Below are 17,501 nucleotides of genomic sequence, written 5' to 3' on the forward strand. Positions count from 1 at the left end.
CTTTACACATCACTGAAGTCCAACCCATCTGTTCGTACCAGTTCCTTAACGTGCTGTTCTGTTCCTTCCTTGTCTTTGTTTTGGATCCTAGAATTCCAGGAACTGGAATGTAAAGATACCTTCTCCACTTGTAGCAGGGCAGGACAGGCATGTATTTTGCCTTTGATGAATTTCTCATTGTCTAATGCCAAAGCTGACTTCAGCTTTGCAAAGTGTTATGGGATACTTAGCATAAGTGAATGGGATTATAGAAGGACATAGGCCAATGTAGTTCATGTAACTGCTAGAAGTACATATATACACAGTACAATGATAGAGTGGTATTATGTGCTTAATGCATATTAATACATGTGATGTGGATAATACATATTGATAATGTGATACATATTAGCCCATCATATATTGGTCAACAATATTGCTAACACTCTGTAATGGGTGATAAAGTTGACCTAATAATTCAACTCTTAACATAGTTCTGGCTCTGGCAGCGGGGTCTGCCAGTGGTGAAGACACTCTCCAGCCCAGTTTTATCAGGACAGTTTTTCCTATGCATTCCTGCTGTCCCAGAAACTTCTTCCAGGAAACACAAAATGTCCATGTGTTTCATTTCGTCAGCCAAAATGTTTGTTGCTTTACAAGCACAAAATGTTTGTTCATGACACATTGCTATCCCCTGTAGAAGTGGTTCTGTGTTTACCAGGAACAAGTGATCCAATAGAATGAGTGCTCATTGTGATGAACAGTGTTAGGAGTGAGAAGTCTAGTAAGCGTGGACATGGTTAGCGCTGTCCGTCTGCTCAGAAGAGCATGTTAATGACCCTTGTTCAGTGTGTCGTCATAAACTCCTTCAGACACTGACACAGACAAATCCTCCATTCTGAAAAATCCACCTGTTAGGGTGAGTCAGCCGGTGTGTTTTCGTGTTCTGCGGGCACTGAATGAACGGACTCGCAGCAGACGGTGGAGTGTCCAGCATTCAGACGCCGCAAGGAGGCCCATGCGTGCCTCAACAAGCTTCCAGCACTGCTGGCACCAGGTATGATTTCAGGGTCTGAGGGGAAGCCATTATTTTATTTTAAGTCTGCATGTGGGAGGGGGACAGTCATTAAACAAACAGCAGCATCTTCTTAACTAGTCTCACTGGAGTAGGAAACCCCTCTTGGCAGGGAGCCATCTAGTGCTCTGTTGTTCTGGATATACTGGCTTACTTGATAGGCTGGTAGCAGATGGCACAGGGCAGAGGGTAATGCGCCTGTCCTCTGTGCACCGCCATTCCCCGGAGCCCTGGAGGAATGACACGCATAGTATGCCCTGTCCTGTCAACAGTGGAAGGGATATCCAGTCTCGGCAGCTCGGGGTTTAGAGAGAAGAAATGGGAAGGGAGAGAAACAGAGAGAGGGAGAAATCACAGAGCACGTCCCTGGGGTTAACAGCAGTAATAATAATGCCAAGTAGTAACACAGCTGTCTGAGGCCACAGAGTGTTTGCATCAGACTAGGGGTGTTGTTGATACTGGTGGGACAGGAGCCATCCCAGGGCAGAGAGGTGGAGCGTGGGGGTCCCACTCCCTTCTCCCAGTGAGTGCCCCCATTCACCCCTGGTTACTGTTACCTTCTTTTTCTTATTGCTTAGTGACTATCTGGGAAAGTAGCAGCCCCGGGTGCGGCTAGTAGGAAGCAGAAGTTTTTTGAGAACCTTCCAAAAGTGGCAACATGGAATCCAACTGGGATCCGGCTTCTGGCCAACCAGAGCAAGAGCAAGTACTTAGCTTGCTGAAAAGAGTGTCTGGGGGCATTGGAGAGATCAAAGCTGCCCCAGGACTCAGGTGACCCAGCTTGCAAGGGTTATCTGCACGAGGGAGAGCAAACGGAATCTGCCCACACACACACCGCTCCTGGTTCAAGACAAGGGGGTGTAATTAACGCCTTGGCACATACGACAGGAGGGTTGGTCTTGACATCCCAAGCAGAAGATGGTGAAGTTCCAGGAGGAGGATAAGCAGAGAAACCCACTAATTTTCAGAGGGTGCTACCAAAAGATCCCATTTTTGATACCTAGCAGGCGCACTGCTCCCCCCTCCTGGGCCAGCCTCGAAGAGGAAAAACAATGGCTTTCCCAGTGACATTGCTACATGCATTTCTTAAGGAGATGGTCATGAGAAAGGCTGGAGAGCTGAGAAGCCTTCCCTGTGGACCCACACACCTTGGGATCATGCCACATCAAGGGGATAGCAGAGATGCTTTAGAACAGAGAGCTAGATCTCCACCTGGGAAAGAAATCTGCAGTTGTATTATTTCCTATCTCACGACCTTCACAGGAGCGATCAGGGGCATAATTTCCAATCTGCTATAGAAGCAGAGAAACTTTTTATCAGCTTTTCTAGTAGACCTTTCACCAAACCATTAGCATCGGCTCCTCGTCCCAAATAGCAGCCGTTGGGGAACTGGGTCCATTCCAGTCTTCTGTGCTGGGTGTTATATTTTCTCAAAGCTGGGCACAAACACTATCGCTTGCCCTGGGTCAACTTAAGCCCAGCCCATATTTGTGAACTCAGCCTTCCCCAGTACACAGCTAACGGCAAAGACATTTTGTGTAGAACCAACCCCCTGTTCTGAACCCCCAGTGCGTTCTGTCATTCCAGAGGAGCTCCCTTATCAGGAGTGGCTGAACCCACACACGCTAGAACACTGTACTGCAAAAGGGGCTGTCTGCCTGCTAATCTGTGGTGGTGGTTTCTACTTTTTTATGGCGTCAGAGTTCCTGCAACAACACCAAGCACACCTCTAAGAGCTCTGTCCTGCGGTGCTAGGCTAACACCCCACCTACAGAGCGCCTCCTTCAAGGGAGCGCAGCCCAGTTAATTCAGATAAAGCGGGAGATAAAGCTATGGGGGAGTGAGTGATCTCATCAGTCACAAGGTACTTTCACTACTGACATAGAGACCTGGGTTCAGATACGTATCACATCTCCAGCTGAATTCATTTGGTGGACTTAACCCATTCCTATTGGACAGCTGTCTGTTTTACATAACTGGCACCGTGTGCGGAAAAATGGCAGCTCCACTTTGTGTAAATAGTGACGGGTGACATGGACACCGCTGTTTGCTGTTGAACTAGGTCAAAATTCCCTCTCTTCCTGGCTTCTGTTTATGAATACACCCCCGGTCGCTGGCTCAAGCACCTGGTTCTCCACGCCCGCTCCTCACTCCTCAAGTCACATTTCAATTAATGTTTCATTCTACACATCTGTCGGTCTCACAGACTGCCCTGATGTCTAGAAAACATGGGTCATTTATCACATGGGGCATGAATTCCTTTCAACCGCCAAGAGTCAAATATCAGGAGAGTCCCCGCTTAAAAAAAATTCCCATCTCTTTAAAATATTCAAACAGTTCTTGATATACATGGGCACACTTTGATTATTGCACATGAGAAACCAAACTCAACACAGGAAAATCTGGGGATAATGTATCGGTTCCTGGTTAAACTGAGGGACGTGACACATGTGGATACAGCATGTGGACGCCCGATTCAGTGGAAATGCACATATTGTTGAAATTGACCCAGATTCAAAGCCTGGGTCTAGCCGCTCAATTTCGAGGAGGAAGAGTGGTCCTGTGACACTCAACAGCAACTGCTCCAGCAGACTCAGGTGCATGGTGCCTGGCTTCAGAGAAAGGCCAGTCCAGAAGTATGACATCATCGGAGAGGGAGGGTGATCCTAAGGGCTCCATAGTGGGCAAAGGAGAGAGAATCCTCATTGTTAGGGCCCTAGCAAATTCACAGCCATGAAAAATGCGTCACGGACCATGAAATCTGTTCTGCCCCCGTGAAATCAGGCGTTTGGTGTACTTTTACCCTATACTATACAGATTTCACGGGGGAAAACCAGCGTTTCTTAAACTGCGGGTCCTGACCCAAAAAGGGACTTGCAGGGGGGTCACAGTATTGCTGCCACCCTTACTTCTGCGCTGCTGCCTTCGGAGCTGGGCGGCTGGAGCGCGGCGGCTGGTGGCTGGGTGCCCAGCTCTGAAGGCGGTGCCCTGCCAGCAGCAGCGCAGAAGTAAGGGTGGCAATGCCATACCAGGCCATCCTTACTTCAGCGCTGCTGCCTTCGGAGCTGGGCGGCCGGAGCGCGGCCGCTGCTGCCACCTGCAACTCCTTTTTGGGTCAGGTCAGATTTAAGTAGCTGAAATCATGAAATGTCTTGTCTTTAAAATCCTATGACTGTGAAATAGGCCAGAGTGGACCGTGAATTTGGTAAGGCCCTACTCATGGAGAACTAGAGCTATTCATCTCTGGAAGAAACTATTTGCAAGCCCAGAGATAGCCACTGAGCATCATGGCACTGGTCGGTCTATGCCCAGCCTGGGACCATGCACCGAGATACCCAGAGCTGAGCACATCGGCGAATCAAAGCAGTCCCTTTGGATCCTTCTTGCTGCCTCTTTCACGGAGACCCCAGGCTTTGCAGTGTGGTTGGCTGAGTTTCCTGGGCCAGCTGATAGTGGCTACAGTCTCTCTGCTACTGAAGCTTTTTGGGGTAGCCTCGAATACTCCTGGCCAGCCTGTTCTGCAGCCGTTAGGCCAGACCTCCCACGGCTAGGAGGATATTCTGAGCACTGTGGCTCCCTGTGTCCTTTCACTTACCAGAGTTCCACTTTCCGAACCAGCATCAGAACCAGCAGGGGGAAGCAGGTTAGCGCCAGGGGGGCTAGCGAGGAAGGGCTCTTGAACTGCAGCAGTGCTGATTTCAACCACTCAGGCCTTTGTCTGAGGTTCCTATTTCATGAGCCGTCTCCTTCCGATTTGAGCTTTCCCACCAGCAGTGCAATCAGGTTCGTCAGTGAAACCACAGTGGGGAATCAAGCTCAGTGTGTGGACACAATGCAACTGTGTGTCATTAACGAGAGAATGGAGATTGACGGATAGGTTAAAGCTAAGAGTTCTCTTGTGCTCCCGTCAAGAGTCTGCAATTGAAGTCAGTAGTCCTGAGACACTCCCCCACCCAGCCCAAAGGGTGACAAAGGTTCTATTAGCAAAATGTGACTAATCATCTTAAGTAGCTATCGAAGTGCAGCCCAGCTTGTTAAACATTTAGCCAGGCTGTGCTGGGATGACCTCTCTCCTCAATCTTCCCAGACTGCAGTACAAGTGACTAATTATTTATTTGATCACACCTGCCGCACTCGCTCTCTGTGAGCCCTCCAGAAAGAACCATACTAATTCAACTCGCCGTTTGGTAAAAATCCAGTCCTTGTAATGAAATAGCACCAGCCCCCTCTTTTCATCATAACCAGGTCTGGTGTGGGTGGGGTTAACCCCAGGTTTAGAAATCGAACTCCTCTCTAAAGCCTCCAGCACTGTCTGTTGCGGTGGAAGTAGCAGGCAGCACCTCCCCACACACGCCAAACACACTGGTAGCAGGTGTGGGTCCCACTGGGAAAGGATTAGTTGGGTTCTGCTGACTCCCTAAGGCAGGTAACTCATTACCCTAACCAGAGGTGCAAGGGGTGGAGGTGGCTGTCTAGAGAGAGTGAGGAAGGATCTAGCAGTCCTGGTGCAGAGACCTAGGAACAGCCAAGCCCAAGGAAAAGGTCTGAGATGAACCTCATGCTTGATCATTGTTAATTGTCAATAAAACCAGGAAGGGGTGAGCTGGGAGTTGATCTAGTGCGTGGATTGTGTCCAAGCACATTGGGAAAGGAACCAGCCCACAGCAGAGGTAATGCATCTTCTTATTTGTACAGCTTTCAGATTCAAGATTTTTTATTTAGGAAGCCAGAGTACCACTCTTCACTTTTCCTTCTGGTGGGTGGACAGTCCTTTCTGGGAGGGAGGCAAAGCAAGGCTATCTAACCTGCTCTCAGTCTATTGGTATCCCTATGTCGGAGATCTCCACACCAAGCCCTGGGGACAGTGTGTGTCATCCCAGTGGGGCTGCCTGGAGCCTTAAGATGCTCAGCAGAGAATCTCTTCAAATGCTTGCTGGCCAATAGCAGATGTCCTGCAAACAGCAGCCAGCAGGTCTCTTCCAGAGATGAGTTTTGACCAGTGCTTTGAACGTGGCTCTGTGGGTGTGGTGGCACATGCTAAGCAGCAGCAGTAGGACCCACTGGATCCACGCCTGGCAGCACGGAGGGGTGCTATCTGAACTGATCTGTGTGGGAGTGGCGGGACTGGGAAAACAGGCAGGGCCATAAGGAGGAAACGGCTGCTAAGCAGCATTTGCTCTGTTTGCAGGAGACACGGCGGTGTATAAAGAGGGCATGTACTGGATCAAGGGCCGCACCTCTGTGGACATCATCAAAAGCGGAGGCTATAAAATTAGCGCCCTAGAAGTCGAGCGCCATCTGTTAGCGCACCCCAGTATTGCAGGTAAGGTGCAGCACCTTGTGTTCTCTGCTCTTGGCTTTGAAGGGGTGCGGGCAAATCAAAGTGTTATTGCTCAAGGTGAAGAGCTGTACCTGGAGATGGTCCCAGGGCAGGCAGGCACTGGACAAGCTTTCCCCAGACATCTCTGTCCCAGCTTGCAGTGCCCCCCAGGCCTCCAACTGACAGGAGACTGGTGAGGATGCTGAATTGGGCCAGAATTATATTGAAGCCCAAATCTCAAGAGCGGGTCTCTGAGCGTGTTTGCAACCATGGCCGCCCAGTAACAATGCCCCATGAGCTGCCTGTGGTAATGTACATTGTTCCTCGCAGAGCTCCATTCTGGCCATGTTAGCTGCCGAGTTGGTTTGGTTTTGTCTCTGTGCTGTGCAGTAATGAGGATAGAAGGCATATGAGGGAGGTGCCGTTGGGGAGCCTTGCTTGGGTCACAGCAGTAACCCAGAAGAACCCAATGTGAGACTGCCTGAGGGTTCTTGCCTGGAGGCTGTTTCACGGCCTTTCCATTAGCAGGGTTGGGTGTGAGTGACAAGCAGACTGAATTCAGAGCCTCTGTGACTGAAGCCAGGAAACTCACAGCCAGGTGCAGATTCAGCAGCAGCTCACGTCAAAGTTTGGAAATGATAAATTTTCATTAAACCTTCCCTGACCTCCTTGCTGACCCTTCATTCGAGGAGGGAATCAGTGCACCACCAAGGCGGGGTTGCCCAGTAGGGGATGGAATAAGTGCAGGGCAGTTCTCTCTTTATCCAGGCTACTTGGGGAGCTTTTCCGCTCTCTATTAGACCCTGCCATTGGAAGAGTTCCTGATATTCTTCTGTCAGCTCTACCCTGTTACTCCTAGTAAATCCCCTCCCTCTACCCCCTCCCCCCCCCCCCCCCGTCGATGTTCTCCTTCCCTGTACGTGGCTATTCCTGCCCACCTGACCATTGTCTCGGCAGCTTGCAGAGTTAGTTAGCTCTTTTACACTCTTCTCCTGGTCTCTTGGAAATGGGGCTGAGTTGCTTCAGGCTGAATCTTTTGCTTTTTCTCCAGATGTGGCTGTGATCGGCCCTCCAGACGTGACGTGGGGCCAGCGGGTCAGTGCTGTGGTGAAATTGCAGGAGGGTGAGATGCTGTCTCTCAAGGACCTGAGGAGCTGGGCAAGGTAAGTGCCAGTCATGGGACAGTGCACAGCAAATGCTGTAGTCTACTGTTGGTGGGGTTGAGAGCACCACCTGCTATTAAGGTTGCCCGATACTTCCCATTATAATACCCTTCCATTTGCTTATAACTTTGCCAAACTTCAGCTCTTTGGGTTGCAGTTTCCACGGGACTTGTATGCTGAATTATTTTAAGTTTTAGCCAATATGGTTCAGCCATTTCCAAGAACAAATTATGGGGGGGGGAGATACATTGATTTACCATAAAAAAAAATTCTGGTTACCTTTTCTTTGAGAAAGTCTAGTGCCTACTTGCTTTGGAACAGGGCTCTGAAATGTAGCCAGAATTGGCCACTGAGTCAGGAATGTGCCTTTTGCTGTTCCCATGAAAATCCACCCAAATTTGGCCACGTTATAAATCTCTGAAAAAACTCAGTTCACACATGCTGTCAAACGGAGAGGACAGACCAAGTGGGGTCCTGCAGGGGATAGTCCTGGGGCTAGTACTAGTCAACATTTTCATTGATGATGATGATGATGATGGAGTGGAGAGTATGCTTATAAAATTTGCAGATAACCACAAACTGGGACGGGGTTGCAGGCACTTTGGAGGACAGGATTAGCTCAAAATGATCTTGATAAATTGGAGAATTGGTCTGAAATCAACAAATGAAATTCAATAAGAGCAAGTGCAAAGTACTACACTTAGAAAGGGAAAATATGCACAACTGCAAAATGGGAAATAACTGGCTACGCAACAGTACTGCAGAGAAGGGTCTGATGGATCACAAATCAAATATGAGTAAACAGTGTGATGCTCCTGTGTAAAAGGCAAAGGTCATTCTGGAGTATATTAACAGGAGTGTTGCATATGAGACACATGAGGTCATTATCTTGCTCTTCTTGGCGCTGGTGAGGTCCCATCTGGAGTACTGTGTCCTGTTTTGGGCACCACACTTTAGAAAAGATGTGAACTATTTTAGAGAGTCCAGAGGAAAGCAAGAAAAATAAGAGGTTTAGAAAATACAGTCTACGAGGAAAGGTTGGGAAAGTTTAGTCTAGAGAAAAGATGGCTGATGGGGGACCTGATACCAGCCTTCAGATATATGAAAGGTCGTTATAAAGAGGACAGTGATCAATTGTTCTCCATGGTCACTGGTGGGTGGACAAGAAGTAATGGGCTTAATTTGCAGCAAGGGAAATTTAGATTAGATATTAGGACAAACTTCCTAACAGTAAGGGGAGTTAAGTACTAAAATAGTTTACAAGGGGAGGCTGCGGAATCCCCATCCTTGGAAGTTTTTAAGAACAGGTTAGAAAAGTGGCTGTCGCCGATGGCCTAGGCTTACTTGGTCCTGGCTCCACGTTGGGGGACAGACTAGGTACCCTCTTGGTCCCTTACAGCCCAACATTTCTATGAGTCTGTGCTCAGGAGAAACTGTTCAGGGTTTAGCAGCTGCAATCCCGAAAGATTCCACCCTCACTGGCCTGCGCCGTCCCCTCACTGCTCCTCGGTGTGACTGCCAGTCGGAAGGGCTTATAATATAGTTTGGTTGTGTGTAATTATTGATGTAAGTGCAGAGTGATGGAGAGGCAGCATGGGTCCTGTGTTCTAAGAGATCAGTAGGAAGACATGGTTTCATTTGGAGACCACTCATAGACAGCTCAAAGGGGCGTCTGGTGTGAACGGCTCGGAGCAGCGAAAACACACTCAGGGCGTCAGCCGGTCTGGTAGTTTGGGGCGTTGGTCGCCAGAAGGAGAGAGCTGACTGAACCCAAACAAAACCAAAGTGGTGCACTGGGTTAGAGCCGAGCTGTAAGCAGCACTGTCTGCCACAGGGCCTGGGGCTGCAGAAAGGTCAGCAACTCCTGAGAGCCGGGTGCTAACGACTCGCTGTGCAGGTGGTAATGGAAAGGATTGGGCTGCGCTCCCCAGAAGTGCGCTTGACGAATGGTGCGGTAACGGTCTGATTCTCTGCCACACTAGTGGAAGTTACACCCTCGAAAGCTAGAAGGGGCTGTGCAGTGAAGTGGGGGAATGGGGCACAGTCACTCATGGAACACACAGTGTAGCAGAGAACAGGAGCTAAAGCAGGGACCTTGGGGCAGAAGCATCATGTTTCCTCCCCAGTTGTTTCCACCAAAGCAGGGACCTTTGCTCAGGTCTCAGCCGATAATGCTGCTATCTTCCCCCCATCCTCCTTCCTGTCCATTTGTTCATCAGCCTCGGGAAGCCCGTCCGTCAGGTCTCCTCTCCATCCCAGCGGGGGGGCCGTAAGGCCCCGCACAACAGCAGGAGCCCTTCCAACACCCGTTTGCAGGAGCAGTTGCGGTAAAGGTGCTTGTAGCTCAGAGGCGAACAGCGGCACAGCATTTCTGCACTGAAACCCTGGGCTAATTTTCCAAACTCTGGCCAAAAGCTGTTCATTTGGGCTTGACACGCTAGGCACAGAGCCAGTACCGATTGGAGGGAGAGCCGGGCCAGGCCCCGAGGACCCTGGGAGCCTCCGCAGCAGCCGAGCGATGGAGAAGCAGGATCTCTTTTGTTGATTATCATTGTTACTATTATTATTTATTTTACTATTCCACTAGCAAACTATATAGTCCTGGAGCCATTTGTGTTCCTGGAGACTCCTTCCCCTAGGGCTGCAGATCGTTCTGGGGAGGCTGGCACTATTTCACAAACAGTAGGAATACTTGTTTCATCAAGGGCTGCACAGCTGGCCAATTAAAGATTCCCCTGGATTTGCAAAATCGCAGTTGGAAGACTACAATTGAGGAAATGGAAAGAAGATTCTAGCTGGCCAGCTGCTGCTCTGATTAAACAATTACTTAGTGGGAGAAAAAAATCAAACAAAGGAACCAACCCCACGCTGGCTGGTCCAACAGAGCAGCCAAGTCTGAGCCCCAGCATCCTGCCTCCTGCTGTCACTGCCTCCCGCAGTAAAAACATATTCATCCTTTTACACCCATTAGTCTGGGAACCCTGAAGATACCTGGCAGTCTGCTCCATACCTTTACCTTGATTCACTCTTGGAATCTATGGCTGGGACTCACCTCCCGGAAAGGGGGAAGCAGCTCTAATGTATTCGCAAATCTCCACTAGCAAAAAAGGGATGTACCTCCCCGTCACTGGGACTGAGGCGTTGAGACGGGAGTGCGGCAGGGTGGGGAAGTTGGAGATGAAGGCACCACAGTGTGTTCGTTTGATAGCCGCTGTGCTTGTCTTACTGATAGGATTGGAGTTGTCTCCAGCAGTTCCCTTTATCCTTACCTGTTACAGCCCTTGCCCACATAGCCACCATCCCACATACTGTCTAGACGGCAGTTCAGAAAGACCATCCTGGCCTGTCTCAAATTAAATCCTTGACTCTAAGCTGGTGCCCAACAAGGCACAGTCCCCAGAATGCCAGGATGCAATGCTGTTTGTAATTACTCTTTAGCATGAGCCCTGCAGTCACAGATGTTTCCTGTGGCACTGTCTGAACCAGCACATGCAGGTGTGCCCAGACGCTTCAACCAGTCCTCCCTTACTGTCTCCAGTTAGTGCGTCTTCCCAAAGCACAGGCAGGGAGATCTGTGCTGCTCTGTGACCTCTCTGCTTTTGTCTTTGCCTGGGCTTTGTTCGCCTTTGTCTAGTCACAATCTGCCCTTCAATCAAGCCAGTCCGCAGGGAGAGAGCTCTCCCATCTCCTCTGTTCACGGTGCTTAGACCCTCTCCGGCTTACACTGTGATTCTTTGCCGTGCGCAGCAAAGATAGTGAAGAGAGGAGAAATCCAGCCAGTGTCTCCTGTGCCTTAGAAGGGGCAGCGAGAGCCCCAGGAAGCATCCCTGCCCCTTGCCCATGTGCTGTCTGGTGCTGTCTCCCAGCACCACGCTCATGCTGGCTTTTCCCCTCAGTCCACGTCGGTCCCTCTCGCTCTGTCTCTCCCCTTTATTTTGTGTGTCACTTACGTTTGTTTTGCCCCTTTCTCGCACTCCCTGGCAGGCGACACATGTCCCTCTTCAGAGTGATTCATTTTGCAGCTTTCGCCTCCAATCTCGTTTCATGGTGACAGGCGCCATCCTGAGTTAGAGCCGTCCATATGGCAGGATGTGTTGATCGTTGGGTTTGGAAGGGGGAGGAGGGATGGTGGTTGAAGAGCTCAGTGGACTTGGCATGTTGCATTAGAATCAGTGTTAGGGAGCTGCCTGTCGGAGTTGGTTATGGCCCCAGGTTCATGATATGCAGGCAGCAGAAGGCGGGAGACAAGCCCCCTGCTCTTCAAAGGCTGAAGAGACTTGGTTGCTGAGCTAGCTCTGTGCTGAGACTCCCTCCTGTGAAAGAGAGAAGGAACATGGGCCTGCGTGTGTGGAAGAGCGTGCACATCTGTGCGAAAGGGCACACAAGTTAGCCTGGGCAGAGTTAGCCATTGAGCATAGCTGGCCGGCCTGCGAGCTCATCTGTTACGTTCTCAGCAAAGCAACTAGTAACGAGGAGACCCACTTAGAATTGTGTAATTCTGCATGGCTTTGCTTCCTTAATGATATTACTCTGCGTTTATCATTTGTTTTCCCTGCCACTGCTAATCGTAAGGATTGATTAGTATCCATTCAGAGCTATCCATTCTGCTCACTGAAGGCAGTTCATCCTCCCCTCTCTGGGGGCACGCGCAGAGGTCTGTGGTGCGTTTTTTAACCAACTGGCGTGCACAGGCAATGGGGGTGTGAAGGGACTCGGGAGCCCAGTAGGACTGTGATTGTCTCGTCCGTCCCCAGCCAACAGCTGGTTTGGGTCACAAGTGACGTGAGTCTCACTCGGTATCTTAGAGGGGACGTCCCCATATCCCCAGCTGAAAGTGACTCCACGGCTGACGCTCCCAGCAAACTTGGGAAGGGCCAGCTGCTGCGGAGGCATCTCACTCAAACACGCTGCACCTCTCCCAGGGCTTTTGGCACTGTTCTCCCTGCTTCCCCAGCTCCTTGGGTCTGCACAGGCCCTACTGGGAGGGACCTGATTTCTAATTCCCTATGCTAGGAAGAGGCTCTTACTGCCAATGCGTCAGCTCCCCCCCGCGAACTCATGACTTTCGTCAAGCCCCAGGTGTGGGACTCCTTCCCTGAGGGTCTCTCTGCAGCGCCTCCCTGGGCTTGGAGCCATACCTGGGCTTGTGTGTGTCTGAGTGAGCCAGGACGCTTCCTGGAGCTGACACACCGGTGATGTCACGCTCCTGTGGTTGTGAAATCGTAGCCCAGCCCCACAGTGGAATGAACTGGGAGAGGGGGCTGCTCACACCAGATCCATTATGGTCATCGGCAGTGATGAGGCCGCTCTGGTGGTGAATCCTTAGGAAGTGGCAAGTCGTGGGTCCAGCGAGGGCAGATGTCACACGTTAACGGGAGGCTGCCTGTCCCATGGTCTTTCTGAAATGACTCTCCTCTGGGCGGGATTTCACAGATGCGTCCATCACACTCAGATCCGCTGAACCTTCCACGCCATGATCTTGCTGTGTTGCCAGAATCCTTTGTTTCCTCTATGAGCCTTGCCAGAGCCCTGCCATGTTGTCCACCATAATGGCCCCGTTTACAGGTGTCTCTATTGTGCTTCACTGGGGAGCTAGTTGTGGACAGATCTGCTTGGTCCTGCACGACTAAGAGGATCATGTTTACCCCCAGTGGTGCAGTCTGTTAAGGCCGGGACTGGGATTTCTCAGATGCATTCTGTTGCTGGCTGTAGAACTTGAGTCGTCTGCCAGAACTGGGTTAACCCTTCACATTCCTGGAAAGGGAAGCTTTGCTCTGTGTGTGTGTTGCATTAGATGAGGAAAGGGTTGTGATTAACCCTTTCCTTGCAGTCATAGAGTCAGAACCCTTTTCCCTTTCTGCTTTATTGGATGTTCTTATCTCAAGTTTTTTAACCCCTCAACTCCCATGTGTGCCACCATCCCATGATTTGAGGGAGCCCCTCTTGAAGTTTCATCTTCCTTTTACTGTATCTACAGCGACTGCTGTCCCCAGAGAGAGTGGAGCATACCATCTGGTGGCTCTGGAAGGGAGGTACCACTGTAATGGTGAGGGTTATTGAAAAAGTATGTTTCTGTGTTCCAGGGACTCCATGGCGTTCTACACTGTCCCCACAGAGCTGCTCCTGGTGGAGGAGATCCCACGCAATCAAATGGGAAAAGTCAACAAGAAGCAACTTCTCAAGCACTTCTACCCAACCTAGTGAGGCACCAGGCTGAGAGCAGGAGCCAATCGAGATGACTCTCCCCGTCATGCCTGCTGCCCGAATGGAGTCTCTCTGAGGAGCTTTCATGCGTCCTAGTGCAATGGGTTTGCCTTGAAAATGATACTAATCAGGTGTTGTCAGTGATTTCTGCAGTGGCGGCTCTGTGCTTGTCATGCTGGGATTGTCAGTCAATAAAAGCTTGTTTTATTCCACATGGTCTCCTCATTGGCTGAGCAGGACCTGGAGAAGAGCAAGGTTATGTTCCTTCTGTAGGAGCCGTGCTCAGGAGTCTCAGAGCCACCCCCGCATCGACACTGAGCAGCCAGGCCCAGGAATAAATTGTATGTGTGAATACCAGGGAGGTCTGAAATATTTTCAAGTAAGAGGAGTGTCCTACGTGCATGCCAGGGCTAATAATGGAGGACTTCGGCCTCCTGAGGACTTGCTGGGCAGTCCCTGGTCCCCTGCGTTAGTGTTTAGATGGATGGGAGATGCCAAGGGGAGCAGGCTGTGTTGGGGGTTGGGCTGAGGGGAGAAGGAGAATGTCGCCATGTATGTCCCATCGTTCAGTCCAGCATCCCTCCTGCAGGCTCAGGCTGATGGGATCCATTCTGCACCCCAGGGAGAAGCCGTGTGGGCTGGAGTGAAATGGAGCCAGCCTCGTTGCCAAGAGTCCTGCAGTCGTTGTCCAGGCAGAGCTTGGTTTTGAAGGGGGTTTCCACCTGGCTTCCTGCTTTGGACTGCGGTGTGCTTTCCCTCCACCAGTTTATGGCAATTATGGCATAATCCTGCAAACCAGCAGGAGCTGATGGCATTCAGCACAGGACAGACGGTGACCGACCCAGCTGACTGTGCCCAGGCAGTAGGAGTCAGTTTGTGACAACAGGCCCTTCCCATTCAACGTGGGATGAATGGCTCTGTTTATAAGGGTGCACGGTCACGGGCTGCTTTGCCATTGTCTCCGGCGGCAATTCTCCAGGAGTTTCGGGAAACTTACAGGGTAAGCGCCAGGAGGACACCGAATTATTTGTCTCTTCTAAATCAGAGTCTGAGTTATACGGAAATGGCCTTAATACCCAACAGGGGTGGTCCCTGTACCATGCAGTCTGCACAGATAGTCAGCAGCGAGGCACGCAGAGAATCTACTTAACACTGTGTCGTTCCCAGGTAAGAGTGGCACATGGCTAGGACGGACTTTACGCTGTAAGATGAGGTCTTGGCATGGAGGGGAAGATCTGTACAGGAACTCCTGAACTCCTTCCTCCCTGTCTTCGTGTCTCTCTGCATGCTCATCCTTTCTCTTCTATATCTCTCAGCCTCAGGCCATATGCAACTCATCCCAGATGAAATTACTCTTTAAATTAAACTCCTCTCTTCAGCCATCCGCAGTGATGCCTGTTAATTCTGCCTTGCTTTCCGCGCTTCCCTCCGACTTTCCCCCTGTGGTGGGATTTTTGTTGTGCTTTGTTTTGTTTTTATGGAGCAGTTAAAGAGTCCGTCATTTAGGGGAGTCTAATCTCTTTGTGGGAACGTCTAATAACCTGCTGTAAATTGATATCTGTCCGTTGGCATGCTTCACCACACGCCTCCTTCTGTTTTCCTGCAGATGTGAAGAAGCAGTAATTAGAGAAGCACAAATAAATACAAACTGCTCTTAATAACCCACGCGCAGCTCTCTCTCTCCTCCCCGCTCCGTGCCCAGGAAATGCTTTCTCCTCATGGCTTCCCTGGGCTGTCTAAGTGCAGACGTGATGGTGGTGCCCATCCAGGTGCAGGGTTTATGCAGGCCCATGTGCTTTGTTTTGACCCCAGGCTTCCCTTCTGCATGGAGAGTGGACTTCAGAGGGGCCGTGTCTGTGGGTATTCTGCCTGGCGGATTCACGGGGCGCTGTTGCCATTTGCCAGCGTTTCAGGAACAGCGCCTGGCCAAGCCTGCCAGGTGAGAGGAAATGATCCAGAGCCCCCCTCCGCCGGAGGGGTGGCAGGGTCCACAGGCTGCCACCCCTGCTAGCTGTGAGGAAACCACAGTACTGGCTGGTGGGGGAGGAGGGTTCCCACCGCTGCCAGAGAGGAAGGAAGCTGGTTGGGGGCTGAGGACAGATCTGAGCCTTGATTTGCTTTCTTTGCAGAGTTTGTTTTAAAAGCAAAGCACAATATACAGAGTTGGGGCAGGGGGAGGTTTAGCTTATCTGAAGCATGCAAAGGCTAATCCCCCAGGGTAATACACAGCACCCGGGAAGTAGAGATCACCTGCCAGGAACCAGCCCGGGGAAGTGGCGCGCAGGGCATTGGAGAGCGATCGGGCCATTCTAACCGAGAGGCACCTGGGAGATGTGACTGTAACACCAGGACTGTACCTCCCACAGGAATAATCATAGCAGGGGCTAGGTTCCCAAAAGCCAACATCCGCATGAGTGGAGAGCCGGGGCCCTTCGGGGGGAGGGAGGGGACATGTACACGGCCTGCAGGTTGGGCACCTGTAAGATAGGCTTTTGAAATCTGGCTGGAGATGGTGCCTTAATGTTTTGCCTGGCGACTTCCCAGCTGATCCGTCCTCTCGTTTGCAGAGGACACCCCCGAGCCCATCCCTTAGCTCCCTGCCTCCAACCCCTTTGGTAAGGCACTGAGTCCAGCTTCTCAGTTTCCAGCAAGAGCTTCCAGTCCCCAACTCCCCGTGCTGAGCTGCTGCTTCCCCCTCCCTGCTTCACAGCAGGTTGCCGGGGCCTTCTCTGCTCATCATCCGTCAGAGCTGCTGACAGCTGTACTGAAGCCCCCCCACCTCTGTGCAAACACTGTGCTCATTTCAGATGCTGCAGCCTGCACAGAGCAGACCCCACTGAGATCTTACACTCCACTCTCAAATTAGAAACAGGAGCCAGGCACCGGGGGAGCTGCGCTACTGACAGCTCGATAAAAATCTGTTTGCTGCTTCCTCCTCTCACACTCACCTGGCTACGGGAAAAACAGTCACAAAAAGCCTTTGATCTCAGCTGATGGGCTCCTTGATAGAGACTCGCTCTGCTCCCAGGAAGTGTGGCTGTCCAGGCTGCCTTGATGGGAATCTCTCTCATAAAGGTGGCAGGAAACCCTGTGCTCTCTCCTTCCCGCCCGACCCACCTCCCCACTCAGCCATCCCAGGAAAGATCGAGGCTGGTACTGGAGGGGAGCGGGTGGCCTGTTAACGCAGGTCAGTGCTGCGGCCCAGCTGGTACTTGTGATGTGCCCCACCACCTGGGCCCTGCTCACCCCTGGGTGTACAGGAAGCAGGAAGGCAAGCTGCACTTTGCTGCAGATTTCTGCATCCCAGCACCTGCAGAATGGGGATGTGCGGGGAAGGCCCCATAAGGAGAGAGTCGGTTAATGTAGCAAACTCCCGGCGGGCCTGGTGCACGTCACCAAGATTCACAGGGCAGGGAGGTGTTGTTTCAATAGTGCCCACAGGGGGTGCTGCAGGTCAGGACTGAGGGGTGTGGGGATCTCTGCTGGGCTAGCAGAGGGTGGTGGGAGGCTGCGCCGGGGGACACTGGCAAAGCGGCGTATGGGGTGCTCACCCGGCGCTGGCCCACGGTACGCTCCATCTCCCCACTGCCATCAGCCCCTCGTCTGCATGGGCACTGAGCACGCTGGGGATAGGAGCGATCTGCCCCCAAGAGGATAAAGCGGGTGTGTGGAGGATGCGCTCCTGAGCGGTCAAAGGGATTGTGCACTGCGTGTCCTGTCTGCTCCAGGCACCCACGCATCATTCCAGACTCCTCGGGGG

General features: G+C 51.4%; 1 protein-coding gene across 1 annotated transcript in view; it reads left to right on the plus strand.

The window, feature by feature from the left end:
- The window catches only part of ACSF3 (acyl-CoA synthetase family member 3), a 106,524-nt gene extending 92,571 nt beyond the window's left edge, over positions 1-13,953 (plus strand). Inside the window, exons 8-10 of the mRNA XM_077830904.1 lie at positions 6,243-6,377; positions 7,426-7,537; positions 13,621-13,953. Of these exons, the coding sequence (XP_077687030.1) occupies positions 6,243-6,377; positions 7,426-7,537; positions 13,621-13,738 (365 nt within the window). The 3' untranslated portion in view covers positions 13,739-13,953. The remainder of the gene's footprint in view (positions 1-6,242; positions 6,378-7,425; positions 7,538-13,620) is intronic.
- Positions 13,954-17,501: the final 3,548 nt, after the last annotated feature.

Source organism: Eretmochelys imbricata, chromosome 12 (genome assembly GCF_965152235.1).
Source record: "Eretmochelys imbricata isolate rEreImb1 chromosome 12, rEreImb1.hap1, whole genome shotgun sequence".
NCBI lineage: Eukaryota > Metazoa > Chordata > Testudines > Cheloniidae > Eretmochelys > Eretmochelys imbricata.